The sequence below is a fragment of the Haliotis rubra genome, unplaced genomic scaffold (assembly GCF_003918875.1).
Source record: "Haliotis rubra isolate DU_JTF1 unplaced genomic scaffold, ASM391887v1 Scf298, whole genome shotgun sequence".
Lineage (NCBI taxonomy): Eukaryota > Metazoa > Mollusca > Gastropoda > Lepetellida > Haliotidae > Haliotis > Haliotis rubra.
The window spans coordinates 938,214-961,721 of record NW_025766966.1 but is presented as its reverse complement, the minus strand read 5'-3'; the positions used below and the strand labels follow the sequence as shown (position 1 = coordinate 961,721).

The window sequence follows — 23,508 nt, the reverse complement described above, 5'->3', positions numbered from 1 at the left end:
CCAGAGCAAAGGAACTAAACCTCAGTTTTTCTTACTATCTGTATAAATTGACCTCAAGGTATAATTTTTAACTAAACACAAAAGAATGAAAAACTGCTTTATTCTGAGAAGCAAACAACACAAAATCGACTCATTTTGTAGTGCTGATAATCTAACATAAAAAATGCGTTGTGTGAAAACAAACAGTGACAGACAAGTTATATTCCTGTGGGACATTACAAAAGGTAGCTTTGGCAAAGTTTTATGTGTTTGTTTCAAATGTTATTGAGTCCCCTAGTTTCAACTTAATCCCCAATTCTTAGAATGGAAGGGCCATTGGACTCCTTTTCAAGCTTCCGAAATTAACATTGTGAAAGTGTCTTGACACTTCTCTATACATCATTTCTTCTTAGTGGTATACCTCATAACATTCATTTTATTTTTGGAGATATTGATAATGTGGTGTTTGATTTAAACTTGCTTAATGTGTAATTTAATTTATGACATGTAGTGAAGAAGCCTATTTTACTGTTTGAAAGAGATCTTGTATATTTTGTGTGAGCTCTGCAGTTTGTTGTTTGTTTTATGCTGTCTTATTGAGTCAATTCAAGGTTGGGGTTATTTGACTTTGACTTATTTTACTTAAATACATGTTGTTTAAGAAAACAATAACTCACAGATTTGTTAAGGGATCCATTTAAAAATAACAGCTGTGTATTAACCTTCCATAATAGCATCATAGTTTTAAGATTATATGTTACTGAGATCTTTAGTACACGTTTAGAAAACTCTTGAGTTGAATAAGCTTCAAAGCTTATAAAACCTTTATCATAATGGTTGTTGTAATGCTCGTCATTGATTGGCATGTTGACATGATTGAAACTGTCAAAGGATCAGCTCAGCTGCTAGGTTATTTCCAGCATCACCTGAGAATTTGTGAGTTGCCATGGTTACTGTGATCACATTTTCACAAATGTGACATTTGTGTCTTTGAGCAAAATACTAGATGCAGACACACTCATTACTTGACATTGTTGTCAGTACATACAGGGCAATTATACACTCACACCTTCAGATGTGTAGCACATGAAAACAGTTTGAGTTTTTGTGACAACAGAATATTTAATGAGCCTGTTAATTTTGTTATGAAAGAGTTGAAATGCAATGACATGCAAAACTGTTTAGTACTACAAATGCAGGAGGCAGATGTATGACCATGTTGACCTATGAGGTGTTAATAGTTCAAGGAGGCCCCTCAACTTGACTGCTCTTGTCTGTCTACTTGTGTGTTCATCATGTCTCCATGACAGTTGGACAGGTGCCCACAGGTAGAGGAACAATATCTGTGCTGTTAGGGAGGAGCGTTTTACCTTGATAATGCTCAACTGAAATTGCTTCTTTCTTTGGAGAATTCAAAGCAAAAGTGTCATGGCGTGAAACATAGTTTGCATGGTTGCTCAGGCTATCAGCCCCAGGTTTAATATTCTTTCCCCTAGGGATATTTCTGGCCCTTTCAAAACATCACTGGTCATTTGAAAACATCTGTCATGCAGTTAAAAGTTCTTCTTTTTCATGGCCTTTTAAATTGGAAGGAGCTGTTGTTGTTAATAGTTAAGTTCCCCCAAAAACCTTTGCTAAAGAGGAGTGGGTCAGGGGCTGTAATTTGTCTCACAGTAGGGAACCAGTGTCATGATTTGTTGATACATGTCAACATATCCCAATTGCATAGATCAATGCTCATGATGTTGATCTCTGTATTGTCTTGTCCAGACTCAAATACAAACCACTGCCATATACTGATACAGCTGGAATATTGCTGAGTGCAGCATTACACATCAAACAAACAAAACTTGGATCATTGTATATATGTGTGATATTTACTTCTAATACCACAAGGTTTTAATTTTACCCAGTGCAGTGCATGGATATCTAAGTCATTTATTCTCTGTTGATATTTTGAAGTGGTTTCAAGTGGATATTTTAGCGGTGCCATGAACATTCAAGCATTGTTTTCATAAATAGCATCACAAGAGAGTAAGTCAAATAATAAATAAATCTGATCAGGCATGGCTTGCTGGATCCATTTTGTTTTCAGCAACTAAATCCTAGTAATTATGTGTACACTATCATGAAATGGGGGGTAACAAAAGTGTTGCTTTTTCTTGGCCATGATCACACTGCTCTTGTGCTTTCTATAAGGAGTTGACTCATATCTGAAGCATAGAATTCACTGGATTCCGTCTTGTGTGTGCCTCGCTGCTAGGTTATATACTGTGCTGATGCAACTTGTGTCCTTCGTTCTATTTATGTGATACAGATTTGAGAAAGGTTGGGGCTTTAGCTTGCCATTCACGTACTTGTACTTTCTCCTGAAAGAAGAAATACAACAGTCGGAAAACATTTGAATACAATACTTTGAAATATTATCTGGTCATTATGTATCTATGTTCATGATAAAATGGATGAACTTGAGCTAACATTGCTAATATAGTGAAAACACTTTCCACACCTGTTACCGGATAGGCTTTGACAGACAGGTTCACTGTATATATTTTGTAAGAATGTTGTTTTAAGATCAATTTTCTTCAGCAAAGCTAGAGGATTTCGATATTGTGGATATAAGTTCAACTTTAAAACATATCATTTGTTCTTGGGCAATCAATATTCCAGTAATAGCATTTGAGATGTCATTCTTTCTACTTTCCTGTAAGCAGGGCTCCAGATAAGGGCCGTATCAGCGTATGTACGGATAAAAAATATGCATGATACGGTAGGAAATAATTTAGAAAACGTAGCAGATTCGCACCACGGCAATGGTGTACGGTCATAGAATCATTTACAGACGTATTTATCTGAAAACGTACTGTTTTATTGTTTATTGACCTGTTTACACAAGACTAGCAATGTTGTGGTGCATTAATGAAACGAAACACAAGATTACTGATACTCCATTAAATTCCATTCAGTACTCTAAATGTACTCTTAAGGTTGTCCAGTACTCCTATATTGAAAAGCAGTATATACTCCTGATGTTGAAAAATTATCTGGAGCCCTGTGTAACTTACTCTTTCCACAAATCTACACTCTGGCAGTAGGAGCTGCTATCTCTGAGGACATGTGAAACCTGTCATTTGCAAAAGGAATAAAGGCTACTTATAACCTTATAATCTGCTTATAGTATTAGAACTATATAGAATATATTGTGTGATTTTGATGCTCCACATACATGATGTACTGTGTAACAAACAGGCAGTCAGTAGCTTCCACCATGGAAGCCACATCCTTGTCAGAACTTGCCCTGTGATGATTTGTTGAATGAGCCAGCAGAATGAAGGTCATATGACTGATGACCCAATAAATAGATACCTCACTAAACAAACTTGCTGGTGGGGGTCAGGACACAAGATAAAATAGTCCAGCCTTTCTTGATAGCATTCATCAAGTGGGTTATGTTTGTAAGAGAAGGAGTCCCTTGTTTGAACCTACCCCTGACCTGGTGAAGAACCTCAGCTCACTTGCCTAACACTATGCTATTGATCCTGTGCAGGGCAGATCTACTTAATTGGGTTTAATATGATAAGCATATTACGATAAGAGAGTGATGGTTATATTGGCTATATATATTCCTGTCAGTATTACATAATGACATTAATCATAACAATTATTGCCTGAAGGTCTTATTTAATTGATATTAACAAGTCTGATATGCATATAGTAAAGTTGCATCAGTCAGATAAGCTGATGATATGAATGGTGTGAAGTACCTCATTGCTTAGTGAAAATATTCAAGAAATTGGTAGCATTGTTTTCAAATGTACACAATGAATTGCAGATGTGGCAGGCTTTGTGAGGAACACATTGCACCCACTGAGTGACTTAATTGAACGAGTTGAAAAGTATTACAACACATAATATTCTCACTTACAATACTGTGTTTAAACATAAAAAACCCAACCTTTTCTAATTGTGTTTGAACAAACATACTTGAATCTAACTTAGAAGAGTACAAGTGTGGTTATGGTTGTGATAGTGGAAATTGTGATAGTTTGTTTGGACAGAGAACAAAAAAATATTTACCAAGAAGATAAATTTTAATGACGTCTCCTGTATGTTGCACTTTCTGTTTTTATATTATCACCATATTAGAGAACCCTGATATCATGTTCTGTACTAGAGCCTCCATTTTGTCTTGGTCCTACAGCAACTGTTGCACAGACACGTTGAACACATATACGTAATACCTGCCTGAGGAACTGTTACGAGAATCCCATTATGTTAGAAAATACTTTGTATCTTGCCAGCAGTACTGCAGCATTATTGATCGAGCAAAGAAGGTCTAAGTCCTCCTGATTGAACCGTTACAGTGAAGTTGTTTATTGTCCCCTACCTCCCAAGTCAGACTCCTAGGTTGGGTTTCTGTGCCATGTGTTGGTGACCACGTAGATTTGTTAAGGAGGGCCCAACTTCCAGCATGTTACTCTCTAGCAAGCACGGATGTTTGACACTTTTGTTTGATCACACTCAAAGTTCAACATCAGATGGAACATTTCACAAGAACAACTGTCTCAGTCACATATATGCAACAGTACACTACCAAGAGGATGGTCTCTATTGCAGCTTGTGATTAGGTAAATATGACTGGCTATTGATCTAAGATGCAAATGTAAGAGTTCTGTTAATCTTTATTGCATTGGAAATTAGTTTTGTTTGTTTCTGCTGCAAAAGGGGAAAATGTCATTGATTGAATCAAATATGTGCTCTAGACTGAGCCCAAAAGAAAGAGTCAGCTGTAGGGTTACTATGGTTACTCTGATCGTTGTTCAGCTGTGCGAGTAAAGGTTGTCACCCTATTGATAAATATCGGTTCATTTGATTTAAAGTCTTCTTTTTCGTGTTTATTTGTTGTTTTATGCCACATCCAGCAAAAATATTGCAGTAATTTAAAGAATCACGTCTCAACTAGACAGTCCATCCTGTGATTGGTATTATGAACAAACCTGGGGTACAAAGTCACCATTTGATCACCACTTACAACCAGCATGGGTTCAGTTTCTAAAGACTAGTGTTGTGCATCTATTGTCATACATGTACTGTCAGTATTATATGGTCACATCTTAGCGTGCTAGGTGAATATGTTCTCACCAGCCTAGACAAAAAATATTCAAACACTAAAAACATTCTGTCTTGAAGAATGTTTCCATAGAACTTAAAATTATGGACAAGTATATACGAGTTTAAAGCACCACCTGTCTGCAGTTAATTTAATTGTAGCAGTGATAACAAAGACCTTGAACCCATCAAAGAAACGCCTCAGACTTTATTTTTGACATTATATTATTAAGTCTTCTGAAGTGAAATAAGTAGTTCCCATGGCAGCAAGCAAATGTGGAAGTTCCGAAGAAATCCTTCTTGTGCAATTATCAACTTTGTGATGTGGCTGACACGAGAAGAGTGCTTGTGTTGACTTTGCTTGCATCACATCAGTGCACAGCTTTTACACTGACACTTTCTGTCAGTTGGGGACCTTGCATCAGCAACACATTATTGTCCTTATTTATAGGCTGTGAGTAATAAAACTCTGATTAAATCATTTTTACGATAACTGATGAGTAGAGGTGTAACAATACAATGAGTCCGCTATGTGATATTCATCCTGATAATATGGGTGTCATACGATTTATATCCTAATACGACCCGTGAGACCCGTGAAGGTCCAGGTTAGAATTGATCTTCAGTAACCCATGCTTGTCGTAAGAGGCGACTAACAGGATTGGATGGTCAGGTTCGCTGACTTGGTTGACACATGTCATCGTATCACAATTGCGCAGATCGATACTCATGCTGTTGATCACCGGATTGTCTGGTCCATACTGGATTATTTACAGACTGCCGTCATATAGATGGAATATTGCTGAGTGCGGCGTCACTGTATCCTAATACAGAACACTATATGTTTCATAGTTCATATTGTCTCCCTTGATCTCATTGACAGCCCAGAATCTATCTACTGAAAAGTATTGAAATCTTCACGAAAATATTGGGATACTTGGGGCGCTAAGAAGATTTTGCTATTTATATCCAGCCAGAAAGGACTAGAAAATCTGCATAAGCCAGTACTAGAATGGTTTCTGTTATACTTTTCACACATACATCAGTATCACTATCGCCTATCATTGTGTTGAACATATTGCGATACAGATGAAATCTATTTATTGTGAGCATAGTATCTGGATGGTTCATGGTACATTCTTCATTACAAACCCCTTCAAATCTAGAAGCTGTAATATCGTGAGTACTTCAGATATCATGGCCAGCAAGACTATCCAGCAGTAGGTCAGCCTCCTGCTAAGTCAGCTGAGTTTTCAACGCAGTTATCAGCTATTCCCCATGGTCAAACCAGGGCTTCTCTTTACCATCTATTGATTCTGTGACAGAAGGCATTGGTTCCTCAGTAGAATGTCCATATTTGGCACTTCAAAGATGCCAAGTATATGATCCACTGTTGCACAGTCTTTGTGCTGATGCTTACTAAGTCATGATGATTTCAAACTTGGATTAAGGAAAGTTAAACATACCTTACAAGTAGCATATATATACGTCTTTTGAAAGAATACTTAAAGTATAGGGGGTTGAATATCTGATGCCCTATTACGAATTCTTTTGCTAATGGATGGAATATAGGTGTCATTGTATTTCTGACAAGGTACACAATTGAACCTGTTTTCAGCCATGTGTTTACATGGCCCAGGGATATTTATTTACTGGTGTAGCTGGGATATTGCTGACTTGCATCAAACAAAACTCACATCACAACAACTGCAAGGTTGCACTGAGCAAGGCTAAAGAGCCCCTGCTGTTGGTGACCTGATAGTTACTGTCAGCCTTATTCCATTTTACCTTAGGAAAGAGTAGGTTTAGTTGAGTTCAATGCAAGTTTACAGGTCAGTGATGAGCTAATTTCACACAATATGATGTACAATGGATTAGTAAAATAAGAAAACTATATTTCTGATTTTCAGATAATAAATAATTAATGTTGACTTTGTGCATTGTTATCTCCCAAGCATTATGTTCGGATTATGACACTTACCCCAATTATCCTGTGTTATTATCTCTGCTAATGGAAACAAGTGTTTCACTGATAACAAAATCATCGCAGAAATATTTGTGTGTTTTTTTTGTCTTTGATGGCAGACCCTTCTGAACATTCTTGTAAGTAACAACAAATGCTCAACCCAGCTTTGTTATCTGGCTAAATCATTTAACACTATGTACAGTGATGTGGAAATTGAAACCATTTTTTACTTTTCCTTGCGCAAATACAGGACATTTTAAGGCACAATATATACTTTTACTTCTGCGTTTTGTGACTATCTGTGTTAAACCTTGGTTAAGCTGGAGGTAGAAGTGCCTTCATAAATCATTCATCAGCACTTTCTTCAATGAATTGCATACCTTGAATATCAGTAATAAAGATGAAACAAACCCTCATTAATCACTTAAGTAGGAAGATTTTGGAAAGATCTAAGCAACAGCAGAACAGAGCCGAATGTGCTTGGTCTGGCGTGTCTGGCAGGCATGGTGTATTGAATCTCTGATGTAACTTCATGTCCCTGGAGGGACCTTATTGTGGCTTCATATCACCACTCAGATTTCCTTGACAGACAACTCGGGGTCAGTTTGTTCTTACTGTAGTTCATCCTGAAAGTATTTGTAATATAATAGTACTAACACTAACACTGGCACAAATGGTGCATCTCAGAAATATTGTTCATGATGTTAATCAGTATCTGTTCTGTTAATTTCCCATTCAATCATTTTTTTTGTTCCTCTTTAATCATTTGGATACTTGTTGTCCAGAACTGACAAGAGCTGACATCACACTTCTCAGGGTCTTGTTTACATGATTACTGGTCGAGGGAAGAATCTGGAGGTTCTTGGTTAATCTAGTAGAAGAATTATATGCTTAATGTAATCTTAATGTACCCAGCTTTCAGAGATGCCTCACTAAAAGATCAAAGACATCAACAGTACTTTATCCTGTGATAAAGTAAACTTTATGGTGGACAGTCATCTTTACCCTGTCAGTTTACCCCCTTTGATAAAAATTTACCTTGGCAACATTGTTCTTTCATTACTATCAGACAAGATGGTTAATCCACAGCAAATTATCCAAAAGAATATCTTTAAACATGTGGAAGAATTGAATGTTAATCATTGCTTGAGAAGAATGATGACAAAATTATACCAATTATTCTGTGTGTTTTCCCCAAACGTAACAAGCCACGATGTTCATGCCACCACAGACTCAAACATGTCCAAGCCTGGTAATATTCTAGCTGTCTCTGGACACGGGCATTGGGAGTCCTTGAACAATTTCATAACCACATTTACACCTCATGCTCAGTGCAGTTTTTTAGCAACTACCTGCAGTCAAATAGATTGACAGTTATTGCTCTAACTTCCTTGTTTGTCCCACAGCGACATCTTATCAGACCACAGGCCATCGATTCATGTTAGTTAGTCTCGTGTACTGCAGCCAGTAGGGTTAGCAGACTATTTCATGACTCCATTTGTTGTGTCTGCTAATAATAATGGGGGAAAGAATGTTGCAATTTTATGACTTCAAGCCCCCCCCCCCCCTTCTCATGAACTGGTGCTGAACAAACACACATTGCTGTCTTGAGCTCAGCACTACAATGCACTTTTCGCATGTTTCAATAACTATGATTTAACCGGAGCATATTAGTTTAAAACTTAAATTTACATACATGTTGCTTCATTGGATTAATGTCTAAAACATACTTTTTTTCCTAAAGTAAAGGCAATTAAAGGGGATAGCCAGTCAGTAAGCCCTGTTGACGAGTTTCAATTTGAAACACTGCTTAATTGCAGATATGTTTTAATCCCATCTCCAAAAAATCATGGTCTGTTCAATTTTGGCACCTTACTAATGTTATGATTTGGGAAAAGCTATGGTTCATTAAGTTTGTACAGCTAATACAGGAAGTTTGCTATTTTGTAAAATACTTTCATGAGACCTTTCTTGATCAGTGACGGTTCTTGTTGGCCACCCCAATAGCAGAGGCGGAAACTTCAGTATTATTTATGTAATATTAAACCTCTTCGCCTAGTGGACAGATACATTAAGCTACTAAGACAGACATATTTGAGAATGCGGTATGTTTAAGCACACAGTTTTGACCTCGGAGTTTATCAGATTTTCTTAACCATGTCTTCCTGTTGCCAGCCAGTTTGTAGTATTAGTAGCTGAGTCCCTGGGAAATCATCCATTAATGCAGGAACATATTAGTGGTCAATGTGAGTAGCACTTGCGAAGGCTTGCAAAGCTGGTAGGGCATTCGTTGTTTGAACTGTTTGTCAGAGCAGCCAAGGAACTGAGATAGGCAGCAAGCGTGATACAAACTATAAATCAATAGGTTGTATCATGCCTGGGATCTCAGGCTTTCTCTAGCAAGTCGAATCATACAGTAAAAGAATCGGGAATGGTGTCCAACTATATATTGAGTAGAGACAGAGTCCATGTATGTCCAGGAGTAACAGTCTAAGCTTCATGGCATGTTTTTTGGTTTCCACAACTTGTCATATTTTCTTTTTTATGTTGTTATAAATTTGGGTAGGTTTGTCAGTGCAAGTAACTTGCATTTAGATCTCTCATTGAACATGTTCAAAGGTTATATTTATTTTTTCGAAAGTAGTAATAATCTCATAAATTTTATATTCCTGCACATTTGTTTTATGGAATTTGGAATCAAAAGAGTTAAATTTGGTCAACTCGATATAGTTGTGTCTGAGAGCTTTAGCCTCTTTGTCTTAGCAGGGCAACTAAACTGGCTGTCAGGATATCCTTTAGGGAAATAGGTAGCTGCAGAATAGCAGCTAATGAAATGGAAGGTATCTACTGCAGCAGTAGTAATCATCTAATTGGAGATTAACCAGATCTGTCTGTCTGCTATGCAGGCAAGAAGTTGTTGACTACTGGACAGATACAAGATGAGACAACAGTGGCCACTTTTTGTGGAACATATTCCCAGATCAAACTGCTAAAATTTTGTCATTATTCCAACAGACTATTTTAATTTAGAACCTCATGTCTTCTAGAAAACTTGATTAACTCTGATGCAGGAAAGTTAATAGTTGGTTTACTTCCAAACATCCAGGGCCAACCTAGGTATTTGACACACAGAAATAAATGAACTAGTCTAATCCAGCAACTTTAAGACACATGGACTGCTGACAAAAAGTGAGATTCACAGGTGGTAAAAAATGCTGGCTATGTAGTGACAAGCAGTATGTTAAGGGAACAAGATCTTGTATTGATAGGTATTGGGATAGTGTTGGGCAGTATTGGTATCACAAGAAGGGATTTCAGAAATTGGACTGGTCTGCAAAGCCCCCAACTTCGATAAGTCCCCAGTCCCCAAAAGAATCTGTGGGATTTTCTCTGACAGTGTCTACAGCGTAGTCCCAGCAACCATTAAGGGGGCCCAGCTTGGGGTAGCTCTTCAGGTGGAATGACAGGCAATACCAAAGACAACCTGTACACAAGTTAATCACAGTCACGATCAAAGTTTCCTGCATGTATCACCAAACATAGTGGACACACCAGGTATTTGATAGACATTGATTGAAATTAATTTACCGACATTTATCATCATGCCTTAACTATCACTTTACCACAACCAGTTCCCTTATGTTTTGTTTGTTTGGTATGTTCTAAAGTAGGGCATCTTTGAGTGTAAATATTAGTATGTTTCACTGATGGGTTGATGTTTACAGATGCATGCAGAATAAGTTGGAACTGGAAGTATTTTGATTGTTGAAAGACGTAATATGTGTATAGCTGAACAGCAGTAGTCAGTCACTGCTGTTACACTGCTGCAAGCCTTATTCTGACAAGTTGTCTTTCCATGGGTTGTTGATCACTGAGGTTCACTTGCCGGCCAACAACAGACAGACTGTTTGCCCTTCTTAGGACAAATGCTAATATTTCCTCCCACATTTTCATGTTTATACATGGCTCTCATATCACTTCCAGTCTTATGCAATGAAAAATAGCTTAGCAAATTTAACTTGGCCAGCCAGCCAGCCAGCCAGCTTAGACTTGGTTGTGCAATCTGCTTCATCTGCACAATATCTGCCGAATCGACTGTACAACTGCTGCTAACTGGATGAACAATGAGGCAGAACTGGGTTAGAGTAGCAGCTATGGTGTATTTCCTTGTGTGTTGACCTGGAATACATGATGGAGGGGAATCTATTGTTTACACCACGCTTGTTTACAAGCGTCTATACCCATTTTTCTGTCTCATTCTGTTTTGTATAGAGAAGCCTGCCATTTCAACACGCTTTTATTTTACCTGGTTACCATAACCTTGTGTATGGATCCGGGTACATGACATTGTGTAAGATATTCCTTCGCAATCATGACACCACCACTTGACACGGTGAAGAGCATGAAGAGGATGCCGTTGAAAGTACATTTGTGTTTTGCCATTTCATAGAGCTGTCTTGATGGGAATAGTCTTAAACTGAGTGAACTTGTCTATTTTCAGGCCATAGACACCCAGTCAATAGATGGTCTCTGTATTGATTTTAGTGTCACCAGTTAGACTTATTAGTGGTGCAGTGCTTGATAGCATTATTACTTCAGCTACACTACTTTCAGTTTAGGAGATTGCTAATACTCTGGTCAAATAATGTATGAAAGTGTGTACCTTCTGAACACTAATATGTCTGTCTGCTACTTTATCCATGTCTGAAGACCTGGTCTAGCTAAAGGCTGTTTCATCTAGGAAAATCATTTCATTACAACCTACATAATATTAAATCGAGTGGAATGATGCAAAGATTCAGTTTCAAGTAGTCGACTCTGAAGGTTTGACAGATATGGACATTTCACTTTATCTCCTTCTCACATTAACAAATCCTCAAACATGATGGGAACAATTATGACCTGATAGTAACACATGAAGGTATGAAAAGCTGCATCAATTATGTCTTTGCTTAAAAAAACACTGGCTATGGTCTGCTGAGTAAACTTGTAAAATTATGTCATCCTGAAAGCTCAGGGAAGTTAAAGCATTTTCAGGTGTTGTGAGTTACCCAATCATTCACATGAAATTAGATTTCCTTATTGTGCTGAGTTATCCTTTAGAAATGAATTCAGCGAATGTGAATACAAAGAGGGTATGTAAGTCTATTCTGATCCTAGGGATACAGATTCTGTAGAACTGATATGAAAATATACTGATTTGCTTTGTGTTGATTTCACAGCTCTGTGATTATGTTTCAGATGGCGTCCCCCAGGTGTATTACTTTGGTCCGTGTGGCAAATACAATGCCCTGGTCTTGGAGCTGCTGGGACCCAGTCTAGAAGATCTGTTCGACTTGTGTGATCGCAAGTTTTCACTGAAAACTGTGCTGATGATAGCAATCCAATTGGTATGTTGTAAATTTAATAACACACGTGGCTTACGTGAACATAATTCTGTTTGTATTAGTTTCAGAAAATTATCCTTTGATTGTATTCATAGCAGTGACGTTCACTGTGACAGTTCACATTGTGGTACATGATGCAAATAACACATCATGGAATAATGTACCATTACAAAACAAACCATGTGTTGTCTATACAAGCAGGATAAAGGTTTTCGGGATGGTTCATTTAATAGGACATTGACTGATAGTATTTCAAAATTATTTTTAATAATAGGTAATGAGAGAAGAACGTCCTGTCAAAACTTAGATCATGAAAATATCCTAATGACAAGTGTTGCCGGCAAAATTACTGTCTCCCTGTTTTCACTCATTGATAGTTTATACATACACATGGCATATGGTGTGAGTATGGTTTTATGCCACTTTAAGCAGTATTCCAGAAATAGGCTTCACACATTGTACCCATTTGGGGAATCGAACCAAGGTCCTCAGCATGATGAATGAATGCACACTTTCACCATTAGGCAGCCCCATACCGCCCTGTATTTTGTATGAAGTGTGTATTGTGTGAAGTGGAAAATGCTTCTGTAAGCAGGTATGTGACTGAACTCTAGCATGCTGATAGTGTGTCAGGATGGGGTAGATCATTCTTGTCTGCCTAGTTGAGACTTGATTATTTATAGACCATTTGTTCTACCTGGACTTAGAGTAGATAACATTCACCACTCCTCGGCAGGTTTTTGTTCGATAGCATTTACTCAATCACTATGTGGTTGCATCTACACTGTATCCTTTGATGATACATGAGAAGTTTTGAATTTTTCACTTGTTGTATCACATCCTTTCAGTGTCGTTTATGCATTGAATATGGGATCCCTGTATTTCACTTTCTCTACATCTTTCATCCATTCTAAATTCAGAAAATGGCTCATAATCCTGATAATGGCCCATTGTCAAAGTTCTCTATTCCAATCCCTGGGAGAGTATGGGAATGGGTGCTGACATATTTTTGTGTGTTTCCTTTGCAACATACCAGACTTTGACTGAAATGTGCATCGCATTTGTTTCTGGAGTGTAACCCAGAAACAGGTTAATATTTTATTATGTTAAAGGCAGGCATTGCCAAGTGATGAAAGCATGTGTCTGGTAGACTATCAAGGTAAACTGACCTGAGTTATCTGGAGTATTTGGTTATTTTTGTGTGACTGGTTCAATATGATCACACAAAAGTTGTGAACAAATGGTTTGTTACTGTGAACACTTGATGCGCAACCTTCATATATTCTGCCATTTTTTTTACAGTATTTCCAAATTATTTTTTGTGATATTTCCATTGAATGTCAATTATACTTTTTTTGAAAGAGCATTACAAAATGAGTACCGGGTACCTTGAAACTATTATGGACAACCAGTTTTTCAAAATTGATGTTTGATTTGATCCGAAAGATACAATAATGGATGATAATTTCCTGAACACTTGAACTGTTTGTTATTTGGTCATAGCATGTGTTTCTCCCTTTATATACTGGGGCGGTGGTGTAGCCTCATGGTTAAAGCATTTCCTTGTCACGCCGAGGTTCCGGGTTCGATTACCAATGCGTGAAGCCCATTTCTGGTGTACCCCCGCCGTGATATTGCTGGAATATTGCTAAAAGCGGTGTAAAACCCAACTCACTCACTCACTCCTTATATATACTATGCATGGTTTGTTTGTATTGATCCAGTCATTCCTAGTGTTTGGAATCGGAAACCAAATCCACTATCAATTATCGGAGGACTTGTGGTGAACCAATTCTAAGGGGTTTGCCCCAGTTTTTATCTAATTAATGTTTATGTAATTATTCTGTTTATTTATTTATACAACAAATATTTATCAGTATATCTCAGTACATTCACAATAGATGTAAAATTTATTCATAGACAGGTTAAAGTAATATTTACCATAGTCATGAATACGAAACTGAATAAAATGCTGTTGAGCGCATGTTTGTTAGTGAATATTTGTCAAATTTAACAGGTTAGTTTACTTCATTCAAGTGTGGTATACTAAAACATCAAAATTCTGATTAATGGAAAAGATGTTTTTTTACAATCGATAATTAATTTTATTTATTTTCGATCATCTAGTCATTCAGTTGGTAAATAGTTTTAAGCAGGGATCAAATATGTGTTTCTGGATCGACCTAGTGGCTTTTGATGCCTCTTGTAGATATGTCACCTATTGACTTATTCTTTTTGTGTTTCTTTTTAGATATCACGGATGGAGTATGTTCACTCGAAACACCTCATATATAGAGATGTTAAACCAGAAAACTTTCTGATAGGAAGACAATCGACCAAAAAAACAGCATATCATTCACATCATAGACTTTGGTTTGGCCAAAGAATACATTGACCCCGAGACCCACAAGCATATACCTTACAGGGAACACAAGAGTCTCACTGGCACGGCCAGATATATGAGTATAAACACACATCTAGGAAAAGGCAAGTAAAGGAAGCAGAACAGCTTGTGTTTTGAAGAATTAATTAGCTGCACATCGTATTGCGTGTTTGATAAAACGTTCTGTTTGATCTGTATTTTGCGGAAAAGATTTTGTGCTTTCATTAATTTTGAAGTGATACGTCAAATGATTACTGTAATAAATAAGATAAATAAATTGGATGTGTAAATAGCATATTGTATATTGTTGGAGCATTGATTACTAAAGATTATTTTTATTATTTCCCATCATGCATTAAAGAATGAATTCATCATTTTTATGACAGGAATGTTTCTATGCCAACAGAACAAAGTCGGAGAGATGATTTAGAAGCTTTAGGTCACATGTTTATGTACTTCCTGCGTGGCAGTCTACCATGGCAGGGACTGAAAGCAGACACATTAAAAGAAAGATATCAGAAGATCGGAGACACAAAGCGGGCCACGTCCATAGAGGTTTTGTGTGAAAACTTTCCAGGTGAATTAAGAAGTCAAGTGTAAACGATATGGCATGCCTTTTTTCAGGAAATACATTCATCTATGCAGTTACAACTAGTTCTGAAAAACGTCCTTGTAATATCTACGTGATAGAAGTCTGGGTAGTTACTAAATAGCTCATAAGGCTTGAAATATCTATGTGATAAGACTAGATGTAATAGACTATGTATGAATTCACTATGAATTTTAGAAAGTGTTCAAATGTAAATAAGGTCATATTTGTCATTTCACTTCCTCAGTAAAGTACAGATTCTGGTACTGTTTTGGGTTGAATACCATCAGGTAGAATGTCTTAAAATGGCAGCCCAGAGCCAGTAATTTCAATATAAGGAAAGTATGTCAGAGATGTTTAAGTCTGAGTAAAAAGATTACCATGACATGATGAGGTAGGTAATTGAGAAATCTGATTATGAAGATTGTGACAAAAAAATTCACTTATGTTTTTCTGTGCAGATGAACTGGCAACCTATCTGCGGTATGTTCGGCGGTTGGACTTCTTTGAGACACCAGACTACGACTACCTGCGTAAACTGTTGACAGGCCTCATGGAGAAAATGAGCTATGACTGTGATTGGCAGTTCGACTGGGTCGGCCGCCAAGTGGTGAGATCTCAAGTAAAATTGCCGCACGTTTTCATCTCTTTGTAGTATGGCAAATAATGCTCATTGTACATCCAAGGGCTCAATGTGACAGTAGCTGGTATTGACAGCATTTGGAAAAGCTTTACATATTTGGATCAAGTCAAATCTGAATCGATTCCTTTGAGATTGAAGAAATTCTGAATAATACTGAAACAATACTGATGCTGATTTAGACAGCTTACTCTAGTAAACTACCGTTTTCTGCAAACCAAATGCTGATACTGCCTGCGCATATATTGATTTTGTAATTTTGATCTTTTTGTGTTGTTTTATGGGACAATGTTGGAAATGATTGGGTCTTAAGTGGGCAGAAAATAGGTCACATACCTCATACATGTGCAGTGTGAATATATTTGTTTTAGTTTTGCCATTGAGGCATTCATAATCAGCTCATATTCATGCATCTCTGGAGATATTATTTAGAAAGATCTGTATTTCATGTCCATAATTATTTTAATTTTTCTTTTAAAAAGATCACCTCTTCCAATAACAGGTTGTTGTTTTTAAAAAAATGCTGCTTATTGATAATTCCTTTTTATCTTCAAGATGATAGTATTGCTTGCCTCACACCTCTACCATTTCATGATTTAATTCTGTATTGCATGCATTATGCTTGTCAAATATCGAAATTTCCATGGGATCTGATAATTTGCCTTTTCTTTCAATCAACTATCGAGAAGGCATGCAAGCGCCTCCACACCATATCTTTAGTTTCCATTATTTCCTGGATGATGCATGAATATTTGTGCTGATTATTTTTAGTCATGATATTATCTCATCAAATGAAATTTTTCTGGTGATTCTTAAAAGCTGAAAGATAAATCTTAAGTGCAGTTGTGTTTTGAAAAGTAAAAAAACACACGGAGTCTTTTACATTAAAGATAATGAATTTCTGAATTGCTGCTTTTTAACATTAAACACTGTAAGATACTAAAGTACATATTTTCATATTTCCTACGCTTTGCAAAAAAAAGAGTACTTGCAGTATGTGATATATATGTTGTTAGTACCTACTTGTGTGGAGCACTAAGAAGTGTGGTGTTGTATTACAGTCGACACCCGTGTCGTTGAGTGCCCCTGATACTGGCCCATCACCTCAAAGAGATATTGGTGGTATGAGGGAGAGGCACACAGGCCCCACCAGGGTGAGTAGATTGCAGGTTGCCACATGCCACAGATTAACGTCAGTGGGAACATCAGCTACATATCTACTTACAACTGTTTGGTTTTGTCATGTGGAAGACAAGCACGGATATAGATATATGCAATGCTTACAAGTTAACTTTAACGTAGGTTGGTGTCTATATGCTTGCATGATGTAGTATTTTGGTGATGTTAAGCCCTTGTTTAAGGTATTTGCAGTATGAACTATCAGTGTATTTTATTTTCTGTGAAGGATCTACATGATCATTTTTTAATCCATGTTGAACTGCTGTTGTTAGAGTTAGAAATGTGTAAGTGAAGACATGTTTTTGCTGAGAGAGGTTGACAAGTGCAGTCCATATTTTCGTCAAGTTGCCCATGTGGAGTCAGGGCAGCTCGTTTTCATTTGGGGCAACATAGGATGGTATCCCCGAGACTCCTCTTCCATTGCCTCAACAGTCATTCTGTTGTCTGGCCTGGACATGACTGGTGAATGGCCTGAAGTGATCAACATTCGCATTGCGTGACAGGCCAACAAACCACAGTGCTAGAATCATCATCAAGCTTGTAGTTAGATAGTTGTAAGATCTTAATACCAATGCACCTTCCCAGCAATGCAGCCAGTCCATGCACCTCCTTTGTTGAATGGCAGTTTGTTTAATAGGTGACACAACTGTGTTGTTTGATGAAAGTCATAAAAAAAAAATGTTCTTCGGAACTTTAACTGTGTGCTTGTTGGGATTAAGCTCACGTCATCTTAGATTATCTTAGATTGAATGTCTCCCTTGACAAGAAGTTCATGCCTGATAGGTAGTCAAACTGTTAGTTTAATGTGTTTTGTCAAGGGGAGATAATCAATGCTGCCAGTCACTTGTGAGTCCTTAACATTACATCATGATAGATCCCAGATCAAGAACTGTGGAATAACACTGCTCGCCAACAATGCTATTTTAAACATATTCATTTATATTTTGAGGTTCCTATTTATTTGTTTGAGTTTACTCTCAACGTGACTGAATGCATGACTTGTATATTGATTATGAGTTTGCTTCTTTTCCTCTCTGCTGTTTAGTTGTTTCTAATCCCCCTGATTCGGTTCTTATCTTCCTTTTGCATTTTCTCCTGCTGCATGTTCAGACATCAGTTTATGTCTTGTCATTCATTTGTGTTCTCCTTTATCAGTTTATTGTTTTATACCCCCTGATGTCATCATTTACAACTTTTGTATGGTGAATAAAACCACTGACAGCTTTTCTATAAGTAAATATCCTTGTTTTCTTCGGTTTTATTATGCATGAGAGCATGCTTTAAAATGGTTCAGTTTGAAGTCTGTCTTAATTCATTTATGAGATTTGCAGTTGTTTTGACCACTCTGCGTTATGAAGGTTTTCATTTCTAATCGGATATATACAGTCACCTCTGCAGCACCTGAATATTGCACACCATATGAATATATATTTATATGCATATCAGTGACACTGAAGACAGACCCTGACTGTAGAGACTGAAGCTTGAGTCTGTCTTCAGGTGCTATTTCTTCCTGCCCATCCAACCCTCCATCCGTACCCATCTGTACAAGACGCATCCTCCTCTAACCAGACTAATTTGCCTTTCAGCCAAGTTCAAATCAAAGGGGGCATGCATGGGGTGAGCAACCCAGGCACGCCAATAATTTACTGGGTGCCAACCTAGCCGCTGATAAACATGGGGGCTCGGTCCAGGTAGGAACTCTTTCTGAAGCTCATTTGATCATTTGCTTTTAGCAAATGGAAAGAAGTAGACAAAAAATCCCACCTTTTTGAAATTCCTAGAATGAAATGTTGAAAAGTAGCAAGATTAACCCCAATTGTAGATGTTTTGAGTGTGTGTGCAACAAACTGCTTTCCCCATGAGGTGGATGCCTGCCCCTGATTCTCTGCCTCAGCCGCATTTCACTGTTGTGCCAATAACTGTTGTCGTCATGTGACAGTCGTGACTAATTGTCCGCACAGTACCTGTGACAGTGATCAACTGTGTCGTGTAACCTTGTCATTATACTAGGGTAAGATCCTAACGACCCCCTGCCTCTCCTCTGCTTTGTCTTACACTCTTACTATTTGTACGTGTTCTTTAACCATTAACAAGATACGACGTATGTAGTTTACTTTAGTATATATTTTTAATTAATTACCTGTCGTGACTACAAAAATTTGGGTCTGTAGAAAATCACAATGGTTGTTAATACTGGGTTCGGTTATATAATCATCAGATGGCACTTGAAGAGCAATATAAGGAGAATACATAATATTTTTCCTTATCCTGACTCATGCTCTTTTTGCTTGTCTTCTTCTTCTTGCGAACATAGTGGAACACTTGTATCTCCCTAATTGAAGCTCCCTTCAATGTAAAATCACTAATTAGTACATCACGAGTTACCTCCCTTCCACAAGCGCGGGAACGAGGGCGCCACCTCTACCCATGTGCCTCACTCTCTCCTTCTTCGCCCAGTGAGCTGGACGTGAGAGCGCCTGTGTCTCCCGACACACTATATCCTTGGATTATATTTAGTTAGTTACCTCGTATAGACATCTATAGAGGTTTAGCTAGTATCCTTCAACAATTATATATTGATATTTAGTCGTGTTTCTACTGTTTATTCACGGGACGCCATGTTTGTTCTGTGGATTACGTTGATGAAAATTCTGTACTGTTGCAGATTACGTTTTTTATTCTGCTGCTGATCCGCATTTAATATGCCCTAGCTGTACTGCGCCATGTTCATTTTATTCACGTGGCAGTTCGCGGTACTAATTTATCAATTCTGCCTTTAATAAATAAATGCTTTATGTTTGAGGCGGCGCAGCAGATAGGTCGCGTATGCAGAGTCTAGCCATGACTGATACACCTGAACCCTCGCCAGTCTACTGCTGTTGGTCGACCCCCCTCCCGTCTGGTATTCCGCTAGAGTGGTGGAGAGGCGTGGGACGTAGTCCGCCGCCTCCAAGAAGCGTCCTGCTTCCCCAGACATCCCATCGTCGCAGCCGAAGACTAGAGGGCTTCTACTGCATCTCAACGCAGACTTCACACCCCCAGGGCAGCGTCGACCTCTGAAATCAATCAGCGAAGTCTACTAGAACTTTCTCAGCCGAGATTGTTCCGTCGCAGATTTGGGCCTGTATGATGATCAGCCGATCATCATACCTGATGTACATCAAAGAATGACCGATGTCGGCAGCAGTGATGTCAGCGCAGATCAACATGCAGCCTGATGTACCAGCGCTGATATTCGATGATCTTCCTGAGGGTCCGTTGCTACCAACACTCAGCGCAGACCCGCACCCCAGGGCAGCGTCGACCTCTGAGGGAAATCAGCGAAGTCTACTAGGACTTTCTCAAGCGAGATTGTTCCAGCCGCTGAACTGGGCCTCTCGATGATCAACCGATCATCATCGGCGTCACGCCACAAGAAGCGACCAGTGACATCAGCAGAGATCGCCATGCAGCCTGATGTCTCTACACTGATGTCAGGCGACTTCCCTGAGGGCTCAGCAGCTGTCATCGCAGAGGGCACCGACGACCGCCGTCGCAGACCATCCCAGGCGAGCTGTTGCGGCAGATCATGACCATGATGGAGGCCACTACAGGCGGGAGAAGCAGCCAGCCAGGGCCTGAGCAGCGCAGACAACACCCCAGAGGCACCCCAGTCAGCGTAGCAGCCCACGGTGAAGCAGCCCGAGAAGGAAGTCACAGACCACCTCGACGAAGGACCCAGATGTACAGTCTTAGCGAAGGCTTTAGCGAAGGCGGGAGAGATCGTCACCGTCCTCGGCCTCATCCTCAGATGCGGACTCAAGGTCATCCCATAGGACCAGATCACCTAGGCGATCTCCGCGCCGTTCACCACGGCGATCTCCGCGTTACATCACCGCGTCGATCACCTGCGCAGGTCACCACACAAGTCGGCAGCGTCACCCGACATAGAGATAGCAGCACACAGGTCACCATCAGAAGAGCATCAACCTCTCATCACCGATGCTGGTACAGAAGATGATGGAGACATCATCTTCTCAGGCGCTGAGATAAGATATTGGATGGTAAACAACCTAGATTTATCTTCACCGTCCAAGAGTGGCAACTCAGCGCAGACATACCTGATGAAGGAAGGCGATGTAGGCGTCGTCACCCTACCTCCGATCGACCCGATTGCTGCGGTGCCACAGAATGTGGACACAGCCTACCATAAAGGCATGTAAGTTCAAGCGCCAGAAGGCATTATGTTCTTTGGCCTTAATAGATCTAGAGCGATCAATGAGATTCTTATCACCAGATTTAGGTGACACGACTTCTGAAGATGATAGGATGATCTACTCGGCTCTACTTATGCAGAACCAGCAAGAACCACACCCTGTATGAAGCTAGCGGCTCATATATTGATCGGACTCTAGACGCCGATAAGGAAGTCCCAGGCGCCTCAGCGAAGGAACTAGAGCCTCACCAGTTACAAGGGGCGTCCGCGGAGGGCGGCCGCCGACCCACATCCTGTTGAACACAGAGGTCGTTCCGCGAAGCAAGCATGAGTCAGGATAAGTATAAAATATCAATTTTACTCTAAAAATTACATATATATATACTGATCGGGCTCTGACTCGATACCTTCAGCGAAGGTCGCGAAGGCTAAAGTGGCTCAAGTCTGCTTCACCCAGAAGATCTAGAAGGGATGCCGAGGCCGTGAAGTCTCGGCGTTCACCGAGGAAGTATCCTCCAAGGTCTCCATATACTAGCCACTTTCGTCATATATAGCTACTTTCGTCAGTCCGTTCAAGACATCGCATAAAGTGTCTATCAACTGTATGCCATATGCGATCTATAAGCCCTCTGCGAAGACAATTGCACAGGCTATTTACAACACAGAGCGTCGCTATATAAATTAGTCAGCGGCGTTTCATAGATATTCACAGAAATCAACTTTCCGTATAGATTGCTAGAATATGCTATCCCACACTACGATCACGATTATCTACATGCGTGACCATTACGCAGATCTGCAGACAATTCAATATCGAAATTGAACAGCAACCTGTTACAGCGAGTATAACTCATAATCGTCAGCGTTTCTGAGAAGTAATATGTACAACAAGTTCAGCTTTAATTCTACAATTATGGCGATACATTCATGTATACAGTCTACAAGCTGACAACTTGCAAGTTTATTGTACCTTTATATAAGGAAGTCGGAATTATATCCAAAACTGAAGTTACTTTCGACAGGCAGGAAAATAACCTACCCAGCATTAATATTACAGGCGAGGTATTTTGGCGGAGGTTCAGTAGCGTTTACCATTAACCCTCGAAATGCGTGGTCACTTTCGGGTAACTTTGGAAAGCTACGGTGAAGACCGGCGATTATGCTAATATAAGCGGCGGCAAGATTTTATACAAGGTTTTTCCTGCTACACGGTGACATCACAGCGGGTATTCTACAGAATCAAAATGCCTTGTTCTGATTGGACGCGATGGACAGCGACCTCGCGGGAGGTCGGTCTTAGTTCACAGTTCAAGACTCACGTTACAAGTGACAACTATATATCAGTGAGCGAGCAAGCCTCCTTACAGTCCAGTTAATCTGAACCTTCATGATTGGGCTGCTTTCTTCAGGTTAGAGACCTCCCCTGTCAAGTTAGGGCGAGGCACGGCAGTCAGGCGATTTTACATAAAGTTCAGCGAGGACAGACACACCTGGTTGTGCACCTACATCGTCAAAGGACTTATGGCGAATTTACCTAGGCGGCGGAATACAAGTGGATCTAAATCCCACAGCGTCTCAGTCTACAACTGAATTTCATCATCAAACTACTAACACAACTAGATGGTGAGTAAACCTACTTAAGCTTTCTGATTGGAGGATTAAAGCGGAAGTTTCAGCTCCAACCGGGATCTGTATATAGTGCTCCAACACCTCACAAGTGAGGTTTATGAACACGCCTGGATGACATACTTGGACTTCATGATACGATGATTCTATCACGATGGCCAGCAAGAGCACTGTAAATTTATCTCCACCGAACCAAACAGGAGGGAAAAATGCATCAGATTATTTCCTCTATATTCAAGTTCACGCATGAGACGGAAGTCTCATGTACTACCATCTCCTTGGATCAGAACTGTCATACTATGTGCCTACAAGACTGATGGACCCGATCCGACCCTCCATGAGCTTCTAATACTCATGATATTAGAGCGCTAACTGCTACAATTGATTTACACAAATGTTATTTGAAATTATGGAGGGGTTATTTCTGGAGATCCGATATGGTGGTTGCCAAC

General features: G+C 39.2%; 1 protein-coding gene across 1 annotated transcript in view; it reads left to right on the top strand.

Annotated features, from left to right (window-relative positions):
* LOC124282311 (casein kinase I-like) overlaps positions 1-23,508 on the top strand; it is a 50,894-nt gene that overhangs the window by 16,459 nt on the left and 10,927 nt on the right. The window contains 7 exon segments of the mRNA XM_046718273.1: positions 12,296-12,444; positions 14,693-14,793; positions 14,795-14,928; positions 15,231-15,401; positions 15,875-16,023; positions 17,115-17,207; positions 18,822-18,926. Of these exon segments, the coding sequence (XP_046574229.1) occupies positions 12,296-12,444; positions 14,693-14,793; positions 14,795-14,928; positions 15,231-15,401; positions 15,875-16,023; positions 17,115-17,207; positions 18,822-18,926 (902 nt within the window).